The sequence below is a fragment of the Vigna angularis genome, chromosome 2 (genome assembly GCF_016808095.1).
Source record: "Vigna angularis cultivar LongXiaoDou No.4 chromosome 2, ASM1680809v1, whole genome shotgun sequence".
NCBI lineage: Eukaryota > Viridiplantae > Streptophyta > Magnoliopsida > Fabales > Fabaceae > Vigna > Vigna angularis.
The window spans coordinates 14,070,605-14,088,400 of record NC_068971.1 but is presented as its reverse complement, the minus strand read 5'-3'; the positions used below and the strand labels follow the sequence as shown (position 1 = coordinate 14,088,400).

Below are 17,796 nucleotides of genomic sequence, written 5' to 3'. Positions count from 1 at the left end.
CTTTTCTAACATGACTTTTTCTTCAATCACATGGTTTGAAAGCTTTGTGGCAACTAATTCAGTGTCATTACATAATCTTCTAACTCTGCTCTAAATTTCTTAGCAACATTACTAGAGTTCTGATCTTGAGTATTTCTTGTACTAGAACAGAGTTTGGAGAATGATAAAGAGCCCTATTCTATTCGTATTTGAACAAATTATTATGAAAACAAGTGTTTCAATACACATCATTACCAAAGTCTATATATTATGAGGACAAATTATGCTTCGAAAATAATACAAACAGGCTAAAAATTATTGTTTGATGCCACTCAATTTGCGAAAATAAGAAATATATCAGTTTTACCTTATATCATTAATATATCAGCTATACCTTGATTATGGAGCCAGTAAAGCTTTGTTATTATATATTTCATTTATTAATTATATTTACTTTTATAATATAAATTACAATTTCTATATAATGACAAAACCACCGACCTATGGTATATAATAAGGGGGAAAAAGGTAGGTTGATGGAATATTCACATTTTGGTGCTGTGCTATGTCAGATGATAACTCAGTTTCTTTTGCACAATACAAAGTTTCCATGTGTTGTTGTTTTAGTGGTTCCTATTTTTCAACTACAACAAGTGTTTTTTACTTGTTAGGGAACAAAATAGATGACATGAACAAGTTCCCAGCCTGATTAGTCTACCTATTTTATAACCTGATTATGCAGTTTGATAATCATTTTAACAAAGTTTATGGCCGTCAGTACATAGAAACAGACATTAGCATACTCTTAAGTTTGACATTTTCAACCTAATATAAATTACAATTTCTATATAATGACAAAACCACCGGCCTATGGTATATAATAAGGGGGAAAAAGGTAGGTTGATGGAATATTCACATTTTGGTGCTGTGCTATGTCAGATGATAACTCAGTTTCTTTTGCAATAATACAAAGTTTGCATGTGTTGTTGTTTTAGTGGTTCCTATTTTTCAACTACAACAAGTGTTTTTTACTTGTTAGGGAACAAAATAGATGACATGAACAAGTTCCCAGCCTGATTAGTCTACCTATTTTTTAACCTGATTATGCAGTTTGATAATCATTTTAACAAAGTTTATGGCCGTCAGTACATAGAAACAGACATTAGCATACTCTTAAGTTTGACATTTTCAACCTAAAATATGCTAGTCTAGTTTCAAACCTTGTTTTAATTACTCCAACAAAAAGAAAAATAGGATACAAGAAGATTAAGCTAACGAAAGAAGCGCGTGTCAAGAAGAACGAGGAGACCAAGAACCGGCCAAATGATCAAGTTAATAATTAACAGAAAATGGTTCTTGTCTCAAGTCTAGTGGTCATACAAAAAGAATAGCACTTACCACTTGAAAAATGGATGTCGAAAGTTGAAAGAGAGGTACAAGCTGTATTTGTGTTTGGAAGGAGAAGTGTGAGTGATTTTTTCTAAACACAGTTTGCAATGGAGACAGAATCCCACCAACTCAATGTAATATTTCTACCATATCTATCTCCTGGCCATTTGAACCCCATGGTGGATACAGCAAGGCTTTTTGCTAGATATGGTGCTAGTGTTACCATCATCACCACCCATGCTAATGCTTTGACATTCCAAAACGCCATAGACAGTGACTTCAATTGTGGATACCACATCAGAACTCAAGTGGTACCATTCCCAACTGCCCAACTAGGTCTCCCTGATGGGGCTGAAAACCTCAAAGATGGCACTTCCCTAGATATAATTGGTAAAATCTTTTATGGAGTGTCGATGCTCCAAGGTCCATTTGAGCTTCTGTTTCAGGATCTGCAACCAGATTGTCTTGTAACTGATCTGCTGTATCCTTGGACAGTTGAATCAGCTGCAAAACTAGGCATTCCAAGGCTTTACTTTTACAGTGCAAGCCACTTCGCAAGCTGTGCCACTTATTTTATCAGAAAGCATAAGCCTCATGAGAGGGTAGCTTCTGCCACCCAGAAGTTCTCAATTCCTGGCCTTCCACATAATATTGAGATGACCAACTTGCAGCTAGAACAATGGATAAAGACTAAGGATGAATTTTCAGACTTAATGAATGAAGCCAATGAATCAGAGATGAGAAGCTATGGAACGCTGTGCAACAGTTTTCATGAACTTGAAGGTGATTATGAGCATCTTTATAAAAGTACTAAGGGGATCAAGTGCTGGAGTATAGGACCAGTTTCGGCATGGGCTAACAAGGGGAATGAGGAAAAGGTCACTAGGGGACACAAGGAGGACTTTGCACAAGATTCAGAGTGGCTAAATTGGCTTAACTCTAAGCAAAACGAGTCTGTACTTTATGTGAGTTTTGGGAGCTTGACGAGGCTCCCACATGCTCAAATCGTTGAAATTGCTCACGGGCTCGAAATTTCTGGCTGTAGTTTCATCTGGGTTGCACGAGAAAAAGATGAAATTGACAATGGACAAATTTTCCTTCAAGAGTTTGAGGAGAAGATGAAAAGAAGCAAGAAGGGTTTTATCATATGGAACTGGGCACCACAGCTGCTGATATTGGACCACCCTGCCATAGGAGGCATGGTGACTCACTGTGGTTGGAATTCGATTCTTGAAAGTGTGAGTGCTGGAGTGCCAATGATGACATGGCCAATGTTTGCAGAGCAATTTTACAATGAGAAGCTGTTAGTTGATGTGTTGAAGATTGGAGTTCCGGTAGGAGCTAAGGAAAACAAGTTCTGGACAAGGCTGGGAGAGGATGCAATGGTGGGAAGGGAAGAGATTGCAAAGGCTGTGGTACAGTTGATGGGAAAAGAAGAGAGCACAGAAATCAGAAGGAGAGCAAGAGAACTTGCAGGTGCTTCCAAGAAAACTACAGAGGAGGGAGGATCGTCTTTCAACAGCCTCATGCAATTGTTAGATGAGCTAAAATCATTGAAGAAAAAAAAAATAAAAATTTAGTCTTGATGCTTCCTCTTTTTTGCTTAACAAATCATCCTAAGGTATCAAAGGATTTTGAAGGTGGAATAGCAATATTGAAGAACTCCAGCTTCGAAGTTTGCTGGTCTTTATTCTTGATAAGTCATTTTTGAAAATGATGATGGAAAAGGAAATTATTAAATTAAACTATTGCTAAAATTTATGTATTCAAGTTTTTTGTTACGAGACACGATTTTGTTTTGTCGATTTAATGTTATATTGTAAATTTTGTTTATTTATATTTTAACAATTTATAAAATTTGACTATATTCTTTGTATATACTAAAAATAATTACATTAGTTTCGGTAACCCAATTTTTAAAAAATGTCATACTTTTATTTTCAATTATTATCTTTATAATAATATTTCAGAAAATGTATTAATACTTTAATTATACTGTTAAAAAAAATTAAGTGGATTTATTGTTGTTATATTACAATAAGAATAAATCATCCTAAAACTAGAAAAAGAAAATGAACCAAATTAAGTTGATTTATTTTTATCTTAAGCCGGGTTAACTGGCTTTGACATTGTATCTATATCGATAAATTTCTTTTGATAACTTTGTATTTTTTGAATGTTACGATAGGGATTAAAATTTGGTTAAAAAAGGAGGAAAATGAAAATGAAATACTTAGGGCATTGAACACAGTATGAAGCACATACTAGAAATTGATGGTGAGTGAGATTAATGTTAGAACCCTGCACCTGTATCATAAACCACAACACAATAGATGAAGGTTACAAAACCAAATCAAAATGGTTTAAACAACACATTAGAGGTTTGTTAGTGTCCAATTATGATGTGGTATTGTGGTAACTGTCAAGTTTTCTTTCGAAATCAACTCAAGTAATGAAAAATCTGAGCGTTCATGTGATATGATAGGTGTCTTTCTAAACAACAGCACCATAAAAACACAAATTTGAAAGAAAATTACAATCCACAGTCTCTTTTCCCACCTCTTTACTCACAATTACTTCCCTTTTCCCTTCACAGAAAATAAACATTAGCTAAACACAGAAAGCTATTCCCAAATTTTATCCTAATAAACATTTTCTCAAACAACTCGCCTGCATAATTCTTATATAATGGCTGATAAAATCTTTGAATACAACAACACAAGTTTTACGCTGGATTATTAGTAAATTATTCAAAAACAAGTCCAATACAAGTTTTCCTCAATTCATTTTTAATATCTTAGGTTTTGATTAGATTTAGGGTAGAGTTTGAAACAAAAAATAGAAAAGGAAAAGAGAGGTTGTTTTGATAAAAGGAAAATGATCGGAGAGTGTGAAGAAAGTGAATAGTATCATATGTAATTACTATGTAAAAAATAATCTAAATTAAAGTTAAAATCAGAATGTAAAAACTCAATAAATAAATAAATTATATATCATAATAAACTATATTTAAATAAATTTTATTTATTATTTAAATTATTTTATTATATTAATTATTATTTTATTTTATTTTAATAATTATTTTGTTACAATAAAAGAATATAGTTATAAATATTAATTATTATATATTACATATTAATTAAAAAATTTATAATCAAATTTATTTTACTCTAACAAAATAATTATTAAATATTAAAATAAATTATTTTATAAAATATTGAAATACAAATTATTTTAGTTATTATTATAATATTATATATTTTAATTGTTTATTATATTATAATTTTAAGACAAATATTTTGTTGTATTTATTTAAACACAATTTATCATAATGAATTAGTGTTACATCCCAAAATTTAATAAAATTAAATTTAACAAAAACCTTTTACCGTTAAGGTGAACATTTTAAAAGAGAAGACAAAACACACAAACAAACAACACAAAAGCAAGAGTAAGTTAATATAAAAAAAATACAAAAATATCATAATTCATTAAACATATATTTCATACCAAATTAAACAAACATCTTAGGCATGCCATGACTAGACCTGATCATCCAGATAATGTATGAATGTGGAGTTATAGCGAATCATGCACTTGTGGTGGTCTCTACTACTCTACAGAGTCATTGTCAATGGGTTCCACCCTACCACACGAACAAGGTTAGTCTGTACCGCGTCTTAGGCTATATTGGAAGCACTTAGATTAAGACCTCCTTCTACTCTCACCACATGTACCACTCCTTTCTAATTGAGAATGATTTATCATTAGAGGATCATGATAACCCCTAAGACTCAGCTCCGTACATTTATACCAACAACACTTTGATACAACCACTAAGAATTCTCCTTAGAACTCTTGCAGACCTTAGTCCATCCAATCATATATTCCAAATCACACTACTCAACATAAAATAAACCATCATACCATTTAAAATCATGCATATAAGAGGAAAAAAATTAAAACATCCAAAAAGATCCATAACCACTCGCCCAGCACCAGAAACTGGGTTTCCAACAAACACATACTTGTAACGCCCCGGCAACTCACAAGGACCATCGACTGCCCCCACAGATCACCACCAGGCTTTCCAGTGTGCTTTGTCCTCACTCGCACACTTTCTGGGAAAACTTCCCGGAAGGTCACCCATCCCAGAATTGCTCCAGGCTAAGCACGCTTAACCATGGAGTTCTTATGAGTCAGGCTACCGAAAAGCAAATGCATTTTGGTAGCCTGACTCATAAGAACTCCATGGTTAAGCGTGCTTAGCCTGGAGCAATTCTGGGATGGGTGACCTTCCGGGAAGTTTTCCCAGAAAGTGTGCGAGTGAGGACAAAGCACACTGGAAAGCCTGGTGGTGATCTGTGGGGGCAGTCGATGGTCCTTGTGAGTTGCCGGGGCGTTACAGATGGTATCAGAGCCTAGCCTCTCCCAGTACGGTGTGGTTCGAGGACGAACCAGAGCGGAAGCTGGTGGGCAGGTGACACCCGGGCACGGAGACGAGGGCGGGGAGTGACGCCGGTGCAAGAAGCATGGTGCAGGGGGCACAGACAAGGAGCGGCTCCTGGCAGCTTCGGGTGGAAGGGGTACATGGACGAATCGAACATACACCGGAATGAGAGGGATCTGGAGACTGTGTAGGTATGGGACTATACAGTTGAAGGATAGCTTAAAGGAATTGATTTGACTACTCATATCACCAAAATGCATTTGCTTTTCGGTAGCCTGACTCATAAGAACTCCATAGTTAAGCGTGCTTAGCTTGGAGAAATTCTGGGATGGGTGACCTTCTGGGAAGTTTTCCCAGAAAGTGTGCGAGTGAGGACAAAGCACACTGGAAAGCCTAGTGGTGATCTGTGGGGGCAGTCGATGGTCCCTGTGAGTTGCCGGGGCGTTACAATACTCGCCTAGTGAGCAACCTCCACTCTCCTAGTGAGAGCCAAAACAATGAGCTTCACAAGCCCAACGAGTTGGCTTGCATAGCCATTGAAACTCACTCCCAAAACCCTTAAATAGTCGCCTAACGAGCCCCTGGCTCGCCCAACCACTCTACATAATTCCACATACACTAATTCTATAGAATTTGCACCCTCTCAACCTAACTTGACCTACCTTAGACACTCTTACCAACTTCTACCACTTCTACCTGGTGTTTTAAGCTACACTTGACCTATCCAAGATTATGTATCCCAACTTTAACCATGTTTAAACTCATTTTACAATGAAAATCTAACTCGTGACAACTAAAACTACATTTTATGGACCTTAAATCATTTCTACCTTTTCTAATGCAGATCCTAGCACCTTGTCTGAACAAATCCCAAATGACTCAAAGACAATCCCCAAACACTCCACTTTGTCTCAAACCTTCCAAATCAAAATCTCACTCTTCAAAACCCTAAATTGAGCTTAAAACCTTCCTAAACCACCCTATGGACTCATACTCATTTCCATATTATAATTTTAGCAACTCAAGCTACCAACAAGTCTCAATTGACCCTACAACATGTTCTAGATTACAGTTTCTCTCCTTAGACCTTCACTTCTAAAACTCACTTATCAAAACCTCCATTTTAGCACAAAAAAATGACTCATCCTATTTCCTTTCTCTTCAACATTACCATAGATATTACATCCCTGACTTCACAATTACATAATTCATGACAATATTCAAGTTCAAACAAAAGCATCAAAGTGCATAAACAATAATTCAACCAATTACATGCATACAAACACATTTAATATTAAAAACCATCATTTTAGGTATAACAATCAACATACATTAATTCCATGTACCATTAACTATCAATTCATGCTTTATAATACAAATTATAAGACAAAAAATTAACTTCCCTTACCTTTTAGAAGACCAAACGCTTTAGAGAACCATATTTCGCTCACACAACTCAAGGAGCTCTATTTGTATTTATAGACAACAAAAACACAATCAAGGTATATTGTTAATACCATTGATCAAGAGAGAGTCTTATAAAAGACTCAGACATTATATGTAAACTGAACGGGACCCACATGCAACAAAAGAAAGAAAAGACCAAATAAAAGGGGTCAAAACTTAACTTACTCAAATAGATAAACTGATCGGTCTGAATTGAATAACTCGTCGCTACGATCACTCCTACGGTCTCAATTCTTCAATCAGATGAGTAGAGAGAAAAAATCCTAAAGAGAAGTCAAAGAACTCTAGAAAAGTGGTTTGTAGAGAGATGATGTAAATATTGAAACTTGTTTATAACAAATCCATTTATATTAAAACTTTTTAATATTAAAATAACCGAGTTTCACTATTTTTAATCCACTACCACTTCTAAAATATCATTTTCTAAATCTTTACAATTATCACTTTAATTATAATCAATTATGGATAGTTTTTTTTTGAAAAAAATCTCACAAAATTACAAAGGAAGTTAAAAATAAAATTTATCTTGCTTTTTATACTTTTATATTTTTATTTTCATTTTTTCTTTGTGGTTTGATCTAGAGCTGTTAATTTTTTTTTAGCCCCATGGCCAGCCCATGATGTTTTTAAACTTAGCCCATTTTTTTACTCATATCTTAGGGAGTTTTCCTAAAGCTCTTATCAGCCCAAAACCTCATGAAATGGGTTGGGATTGAATTAGAGTCGGGTCAGACCCCTAACCCCCAAAACATTAGTTTTTTTTATGCGAACGTTGAACTATTCCCATTTACTTCTGAAGAAACACTTGTCTACGAGCTTAGAGTCGACGACACGACAACATCAACCTCAGAAATTGCAAAAACTGCAAAACCCAATTCGACCGTTCTCTCAATAACCCTCTTGCTTGTCGATTTCACATTGACCATTTTGGAGGTACCCACTTCATTTCTCACCTACTTCATGCTTATTTGCCTATGTAATTTAGGTTTTACTTATGAAATTATGGTTTGAAAAGAAAGAGAAATATTGTATAGAAATTCCCCCAAATTATTGTTAACAAATGTGTTTCCAAATTTTAGATATTTATTCTCTGTAATCTTAATCAAATTACAGAGGAGATTATAGAAAATGTGATGCCAATATCTCAACCAAGAGAGGGGTGAATTGGATTTTGCTTTAAAAAATTGTTCTTTCAAAAAGCTTTACAAAATCTTTGAGTTTTCTTGAAATCAATAAGTCAAGTATATGAATCAACAATAAAGGAGAAAGGACAGAAAAATGAACACAAAGATTTATACTGGTTCGGCCAAGCCTACATCCAGTCTTCCTTCAACAACCTTAGTTGAAGAGAACCACTATAATGATAGAGTTATACAAGCAAGAATACAGAGATATCCCCTCTCAATGCACTCTCCTTCCCTAACTCAATATCACTTACAATACAAGATGTGAATCACCTCACAATCTCACAAACCCATAAAGCAATCATAACTTTTTGTACACCTTAAGAGCAATCCCAACTCTCAATACATAACACACAAGTTCTCCTCCTGGCTCAAAACAACAGGAACACCGTGCTCTTGATTGTAATGAAGACATTTATCCTCAAAGAATACACCTAAAGTGCAGAATACGATCAACAATGTATCAACACAACTATCTTGCAAGAATCTTGATGATTTCTTTCCAAATGAATGATCTTGATTCTCCAAGAAGTATTAGGAAGTTCCTGCAATCAATACTTAACAAACAAGTCTAATATGAAAGTGTAAGTTCATGTAATTGTATTGAATAAGCGTGCAACGTGTCTATTTATAAATTTCTAAATCCTGATGCAGTTTAATCATTACGCTTTTAATGTAATATGTTAAGCTTTTCTTTCTGCTTTAACAATTTAACATATTAAATGGCACATGCAATCAACTAGATAAATCATACAAGTTAACAACAAACAAATATGACCATTATAGGCAGTTATGACTTTTAATGAAAATGATTTTTTTAAGATAAACACTTTAACCGATTATGAAACTTATGTAATCGGTTAAGTTCCATACTTAAGCAAAATATAAAATCATTTTCCATTCCAAATACATCAATGCACTCAACAAACACATGTTGGCATAACAAGGTGTTTTCATAGATTATACAACTAATGTAATCGGTTAAAACATAACTATTTTGCTCCTGTTAAGCATGTACTGAAATCTGAAGAAATTTAACAGACTATATAAATAGTCCAATTGATTATTTCTTCCAAATATACAAAGTGCAATGTGTTTAAACAATTGATTCATTTCCATACAATGAATGTATATACCAATCATTTCAAGCACAAACACAATAAAGATCAAGCAATTTTTTTATCCATTTATTGTGCAAGAAACTTGATACGCTGTCGTTGAAGCTATCAAATTAATATTACTTTTTAAGGCAACTTCAATATTGCCAAGTAGTATTTTAGAAAGTAGATAGGGTTAAAGTAACCCTAAGTCGTCTCTCAACGAATACAAAATTGCTTTTTAATATTGGTCTCTTATGAATGCTATGTAATGCTCAAGAATTAAAGTGAGAAACTATGCTAATGGGATTAATGTTTCAGGAATGTTTGAAGAACAAATAGGATACTTAGAAACAATTATGATGAAATAAGCTAATTCCACTACTTTTCCAAGATAGATTCATCATCGGTTATTTACAAATCATTGTTCAATTGATTATTGTTCAAGTTTCAAATTAATTAAAGTACATTGTTAATTAATTTGAGGGCGATCATGCAGTTGACCAAAGTAGATTCTCAATCAAATGCAAGACCTTTCTATATTATTCACAACGAATTCAACCAAAGTACATTCTCAATCAAATTCTATTGTGTTTAATCATGTTTATTCTTAAATCTCCTAACAAGATTAAAAGCTAATTAATCAAAGTAAATTCTCAATTAATTATAGTTAAAATTAGTTTAATACATATTTTGGTCCCTCAATTTATTAGATGTGTTCAAATTGGTCCTTCTTTTCTCAAAAATTCATAAACGTCCCATGTTTTGTAAAAAATAGTTCAAGTTGATCCTTTTTGCTTATGGCGTTAAAAATACTAACGGCAGAGTTGCTCCCCTAGCCAAAACTGAATGACCTGTCCAGTTAGTCATTGTGTGGTAAGCTCAGCCAATGAGGGACTACCACGTGGCAGTCCCCTTCCCACTCAAAACTGGAAGCTTCATCACACTTCTCCTTCTTCTACCATCACTGTAACCCTCATTACCATTAAACAGTCATATTGAATATCGAACCATACTGCAACCTCCATCGCAACTTCTCCTTCATTACCTTTAGGTTAAAATCAATTTGTGATTTGTGGCTCATTGAAGGTACAAATTGAATTCCAACAAAGAAGGCAATGAAAATTTGACGAGAAAAATTGGAGACAATGAAGTTTTGCACTTGGGATTATACTGTATTATTATTCAGTTCTAAGCACAAACTACATAGTGGAATCAATGTTGACTTGTTAATGGATCTTTTAGTTTAAGTCCAAACTAGTTTCTGAAAGAATGAGCATTTTAGGATTGAGGTTGCAGAAAGGGAACAGTCGTTCCCTCAAAAACACCAACGACCAATCTTCCACAATGAACAATTTATGAAATCAATAAAAGAAAACGTTTCAGAGAGATTCTTCCTGGTTCATTTACCCTCAGCCCTTAGTCTAAGTGCGAAACCCTAGCTTTCTCGGCATCAATAATAGACTTCATCAACTTCACTGCATTCTCCAGCTTCCTCTTCGCATTCACCACAACATAATCAAAATTCTTCAAAAGTTTCATCTCCTCTTTCACATGGCGGCGCCCTAAATATCGACCCTAAGAACGAGGGCGTACTGGAGAAACTCCTCCCGCTCCACCATCCCGAGAAACTCCTCCTTCAAGACAAAGAGGTAGTCCTTATCGTCGACTTTGTTGAGGCAGCGAGGGCGCGATGCGGCGGCGATGACCAAGTGGAGGCTACGATGGGCCTCATGGAGGCGCGCGATAAGGGTGTCTTTGCCAACGCCGCTGGAGCCGCTGATGGTGATGATGAGAGGGTTGGGGTTGGGAGAGAGAGGTTCGGGGCTGAAGGGGGAGCCTAGGGAAGCTTCCAAAGGGTGGAAGAGATCAGCGTGTTCGAGCATTTAGGATCGGCGTGCTCCACTCCACCAGCTTCTTTCCCGCCGTGATAACCTTGGCCTTCAGCACTTCACTTATGGTAATCCACGTCATTAAGTTTTATTTTTAAAATCGACACCTCAATTCATTTCAGAGTGCCACGTAATGATAAATTGGACAACTCATTCAGTAGTTGCCAAGAGAGCAACTTTTCTGTTAGTTTTTTAACGCCGTAGGCAAAAAGGATCAACTTGAACTATCTTTTACAAAACATAGGACATTTATGAATTTTTGAGAAAAAAAGGACCAATTTGAACACATCTAATAAATGGAGGGACCAAAATAGGTATTAAACCTTAAAATTATTACCATCAATCAAAGTAAATTCTCAATTGATAGCAAAAACTCGTTCAATCATATGAAAGTTCCTAAATTTAATCAAAGTAGATTCTCAACCAAACCTAAAACCCTTGAACTCATATGATTAATATGCATGTAGATTCAAACACATTATGATGTAAAAATCAATACTTTTAATATGATTGAGAGATGAAAGACATAGAAAGAGAGCAACTCAAATCAATAATCAAAAGAAACAATTTCATTAATTCAACTTAACCTTAGAATCCATAATGAAATTACAGTGGAATATCCCTAGAAGCTTAGCCCTTCATGAATGAAGTAGAATACATGATGAAATATCTTTTATTAATAATCAGATGGAAGAACTCTAAAATCCAAAGAATGTGTCAGTGATGTTGGCATAAATATGAGCATGGGTTTGAGATTATATGTGATTGCAAGATGGAATTCAACCTATTTAATGATTGAAAGTGCAATCAAATATAAGGAAACTTTTGAAATTCTCAAAGTCATTGATAGAAATTATAAAAGTTGTCTATCTTTTTAGGAATGGAATAGGGGAGAGAAAATATGTCAATTCTTAAAACCATTTTATGAGATTACAAATGTGATGTTTGGTTCATCTTATCCCACTTCAAACTTATATTTTATGTAAATTTGGAAAATTCAGCTTATCATTGAAGAGAATTTGTTGAACGAAGATGTCACCTTAATGGATATGGCTTGGAATATGAAAGAAAAGTTTCAAAAGTATTGGAAGGAGTATAGTATCGGGTTAGCTTTTGGAGCTATTCTTGACCCACGACTAAAGGTTGATTTTATAACATATTATTATAAAAAGTTTGATCCACTAACATAACATATGCAGAGAAAACAAAGAAAGTGTTAGAGAAGTTAAAGAGTTTATTGGTAAAGAATTTTTCTATCCCTAGTGTTTCTCTTTCCCAATCACCTACTGAATCCAATACTAAAGGGAAAAAGTTTAAGAGATCAAGGATTATTTCGGTAAGCATTTTATACCTAGTGTTCATTTTTTTTCTTTCAGTTTTTCTAGTTTTGTTTTGATAAATAATATGTAATTCATTGTAGCATTTTAAAATGTATTAGAATGAATCAAAATCTATCATTTGAAAGAAAGAGATAGATACTTATTTAGATGAACCAATAATAGATTATGATGAAGACACTGAAGATTTTGATGTGCTCAAATATTGGAAGACTAATGAGAGAAAATTATATTGTCTATAATGACTCGAGATGTGTTTAGTATTCCCATTACTACAATGGCATCAAAGTCTGCTTTTAGTAAAGGTGGGCATGTACTTTCAAAATATAGAAGCTTCATTCTTCTTGAGCATGTGCAAATGTTGATTTGTACTCAAAATTGGCTATATGGATTTTCTAAAAATCCTAGTGGTAAATTTATATGTTATTATTTTTATCATTACTTTATATTAAATTACTCACTCTAAACTAGTTGTTTGATTGTATTTCAATTGGTTGTGATAGATGAAGTTGTTGAAGATATTTTTGGCCATGAGGGAATTATTGATGAATCTAAACTTTTTGAAGATGGTGAAAGTCACCAATAATGATACTTCTTCAAGTTCTATTATATCATTGATGAAATTTTATATCAATTTCCAAGTGACATGGATTTTCAAGTATTGTGACCTTCCATTGGTTTAATTCTTGTGCAAGGTTTCATTATTCTTGTGCAAGTTCAATATTGGGTTTGTTTCTAGGAACAACCAACAATGAGATGATTTTTCAGCATGGCTGATTGGTTTATAGCTCTTGCTATTATGGAGAAAGACTCACTGGGATTGTGGGGATGATGACCAAGGAGAGTTCTTTGTCCATAACATGAATTTCAATGGAGTTGACCTCTCTAGAATTAGGAAGAAGAAAGGACATACAACACAAGTTTTCTCAACATCACAAATATTTGGTTAAAACTTAGAAACATTTTTTTAAATGTTTTTGGTATTGTTGAGTTGTTTTTCAGTCCAAATAAGAGTGTAACCTCGATGGTGAGTAACAAAATACTAATTACAAGGATCGATATCAAAGTTTTATCGTATAATTTATTGTATCAATAAATGTTTTGTTCAAAAGTAGAAATGTAACAGCTTAGTTATCTGACATAGTGTGTTTGTTTGGTTGATGACTTGGGAAACCGAACCATCACTAGTGAAAAAACAGCATATAACATCACGCATTCAACGTCCAACCACTAAATAGCCAACGTTAAAAATGACCGGTGGCATTTTTGTAAATAAGTGCAATTATTAAACGTCGTTTAGAATTGTAATTCGAAGTAAAAGGATATAAAACGTCGAATGCCCCAGCGTTAGAAGTCAAAAGGTTAGTGAATTCAATAAAAATTTGAGCGAGAGATTGAAAATTCATTCACTTTATCTTAGCGCGCGAGACCCTCTTCTCTTCTCAAACTTTTCTCGAACGAAGTTTGACGACCATCACATGTAATATTTCTTTCATTTGATACAAATGCATGTTAATTAACTACTTTATGTATGGTTTCGTTTGTTTTGACCGATTATTTTCGTGCTCTTGTCCTTTATAGGTGCATTTTGCTTTCTCTGTCACTAGTGAAGACACTTTATTCTGACAAACCCACCTTTTGAAGGTTAGCTTTCGTTTTCGTTTTGAAGAACTTATTTGTTGAACTTGTTTGTTGTTGTTTGCTTGAACTTGGTTGTTGTTGTTTGCTTGAACTTGTTTGTTGTTGTTGTTGTTTGATTGAACTTGTTTGTTGTTGATATTACGTTCATAGTTCTTGCTTTATAAAATACCAAAAAGTAAAATTTGTTATTTTTCTACTTTTCAAGTCTCGTAGAGTTTTGAAAAAGGATCACAATTAATTAAAAAAAACAAAATAAATTGATTAACGTCGTATATTGACAAAATTCGACATTAAGTTAACGTCGTATATTTACAAAATTCGACATTAGTTTAACGTCAATTTTTTTTAATTTGACGTCAATTTAACATCTTCTGATATAACGTCATTCGTGAATTCGCCGTTAAAAGCCCAAAATATTCGACGTTGTATACGATTTTTGTACTAGTGCATGCGATCATGTGTCTCTAATGTTGTGAAAGTTCAGGTACATGACTTCATTGTCTATGTCTCAAATATACATGCATTTAGTTCGAGTTGAAACAAAAAATATCCATCAACTAAATTATGTTATGTTTGACAATTACTCTGCTCTTTTTTTGCAAGCAGAAGAATTGACCAAAGAAGATTTTAAGGGCTCCAAAGTTGTTGTCTTTATCAATTGATTGAAATATTATGGATGCTTAAAATTTTGGTATTATTATCTTGTCGTGTATATTTCATTTGTCACTGTAATATTGATATAATTCTTGATGTCATTAGGGATTACATTCATTGATAAGTGTGAATTCTGGAGACGTGACAGAAAGACAAAAACGATATTCTGACATAACTAAAGCACGAAAAAATTCTGGAGAACTTCAGGAGATACTCAGGAGACTCTTCAAGGCATCAAGACTACACTTTCTGCAATGAATTGATGTAAAGAGTACGTTTAGATGTCTAGGAGAGGCTAGTTTTTCTGTTCATTGGAATTGGTTGTATGACAATACATTAATGTAATTTTCCTGTTCAATACATGTGACTATTCTTGTGCTTTTCCTATGCAATATAATTATCGTTAAACATTCTGTTTTACTCGGAAGTATTTTTAGAACAGAAATGTAAGAAAAGCAACTAAAAGTAACTACGCTAAGAATAGCTTCTGTGCTTTTGGTCATTCTCAACATCTGAAATTAATGCAAAGTTATTTGTTAAATTAATTAAGGAATTAATAATTTAATAGATAATTTTAGAACTTGTTTTAAGGAATTAAATCAAGATACGCTTATGTGAATGCTTTAATAGAGAACGTATTTTGTTCAGGATGTTACTATAATGTTAGTCAAAGACCAATTCTAGTGATCTTTATTCTAATTTTACAATCTTAAATTTTTACATTGTTAATTTCATGTTATTTTACCTAGTTGAAATCAAATGTTGTTATTAGTAATTTATTTTGATAAATAAACTTGAAAGAATAACATGACTCAAATTCCCTTGCGAGAACGACACTTTACTTATTCACTATATTACTTGTAACGATTTGGTATAATTGTCAAAAATTTATCAAGTTTTCGGCGTTGTTGTTGGGGAATTTGATTGTTATTGTTATTTCAATTATTGATTATTTATCAATTTCAATGTTGTTCCATTATCTATATATATCCATTGTTATTTTAAATTTTTTATAGATAGGTTGTATTTTGTTTCTAATTTTATTTCCTTGGGTTGATTCTTTGAGCTGGCTTGCTCTGTAGGAGAAGCAAGACAAAATCTGAAAATTTGTTGTTTGATTCTGAGATAGAGAGAACAACCCGTAGGAATAATAGTAGGCTGTTAACAATTCGGCAAGTGTATCGAATCGTATCAAGTAATAATAAATGGTAAGACCAAGTATTGTTTCCCTATAGACTCACGACCTAGACATTCATGTGGTTTCTTGATTAATTAAGACTTGTAAACAAAATCATGGTGTTTATAATGCAGAAAATAAATATGAATGCAAGTGTTGATCAATTGACTTGAAGAATGCACAGGTGATTGATATAAAATATGGAATGATTATGTTGTTGGGGTTTCCAACTTATCCTATCCACTCTCATGTATTTATGAATTCATCTTCTTGATTAATGTTAATGCCACTTTCTAATTTACCTTAAACCTGATGTCTCGGTGAAGAAAGCCTACTCTTAATTACTAGATCACAATGTCTTGTATCCCCATCAATTAATTATGCATTACATTCGCACAAAAGCTTAAAGACAACCATTCCTCTTATCCCTATGTCTAGGTAATATTGCTTTTGGGAGAATTTCCCCAGTTCTAGATTTTCCCATGTAGATATTGACAAAATCAATAATCATGCAATTGAATGAGTTAAACAAAGCATGCATAGAGTGTAGAGGAAAAACCCAAACAATTAATGAAGTAAAGCATTTATAATATAAATCAATTCAATACATGAGAGTTTCAAAGGATTACATTGTTTCCCCAACAACAATGGAGGTTTAGTTCACCATAGACATGGTGAAACTAGATGAAAATATGGAAAAGAATGAAAGATAAAACCCTAAAACTTGAAGATCGGAGCTTCCGCATCCAAAATCCGCTTCCGAGGGGTGAAAGGAGTGTATTTTTGCCTCTTTCTGTCAAAAGATATGAACCCTAGGTCGTCCAAAACCTTAAATAGTTCATAAAAATAACATAAAACAGGTCCAAGCCCACGTCGTCGCAAAATGGGCGCCCAGCGGTGGTTGCGACACTAAAGTGATGCTCAACGGTGGCACTCAGGCGTGAGACAGAATAAATTGGCGCTCAGCGCCCTTTTTCTGCACTTAGCGTCCTTTTTCTGCACTCTGGTTGAGTTTTCATTCTGGTTGACTTTTCTGCATTCGAACTATTTGGTACTTTAACTCTTCTTTCAAATCATTCCAATAGCCTACAAAATAAAGGGAATTTAGTGATAAAGTCATCAAGTATAACCTCAACTCCCTTATTCACAAAACTAAAGCAAAAACATGAGTTAAAGCAAGTTTCTAAGTCAAAAAGACTGCATTTAGTATCAAAACTATATCACAGATAACAGTATTTTTAACCGTTATCACAACCCCAAACTTAGAACTTTGCTTGTCCTCAAGCAAAATAAAATGTAACTTAGCTTTTCACAACAATCAATACAATAGTTTCAACACATTTCGAAACCTTTTCTTTCAAGACAAGTAATTGCTCATATCAGTTTATTATAAAGAATATCAGTCAAGACGAATACATGCTTTGATTTAATTAACTCATTGTGGTGCTCTCCTAATAACAGAATATTCAACAGAGTCTATCCTCATGAATGATCAACCAAGCAAAGATATAATCATGCATACATGGAAC

General features: G+C 33.7%; 1 protein-coding gene across 1 annotated transcript; it reads left to right on the top strand.

The window, feature by feature from the left end:
- Positions 1-1,475: 1,475 nt before the first annotated feature.
- LOC108347061 (soyasapogenol B glucuronide galactosyltransferase) lies at positions 1,476-3,173 on the top strand. The gene has a single exon (XM_017586174.2). It carries the CDS (start codon positions 1,476-1,478, stop codon positions 2,946-2,948), a length of 1,473 nt encoding a protein of 490 aa, XP_017441663.1. The 3' UTR covers positions 2,949-3,173.
- The last annotated feature ends 14,623 nt before the right edge of the window (positions 3,174-17,796 follow it).

Excerpts from the sequence above, each read along its gene's own strand:
- LOC108347061 (XM_017586174.2), top strand. The coding sequence starts at position 1,476 with ATGGAGACAGAATCCCACCAACTCAATGTAATATTTCTACCATATCTA.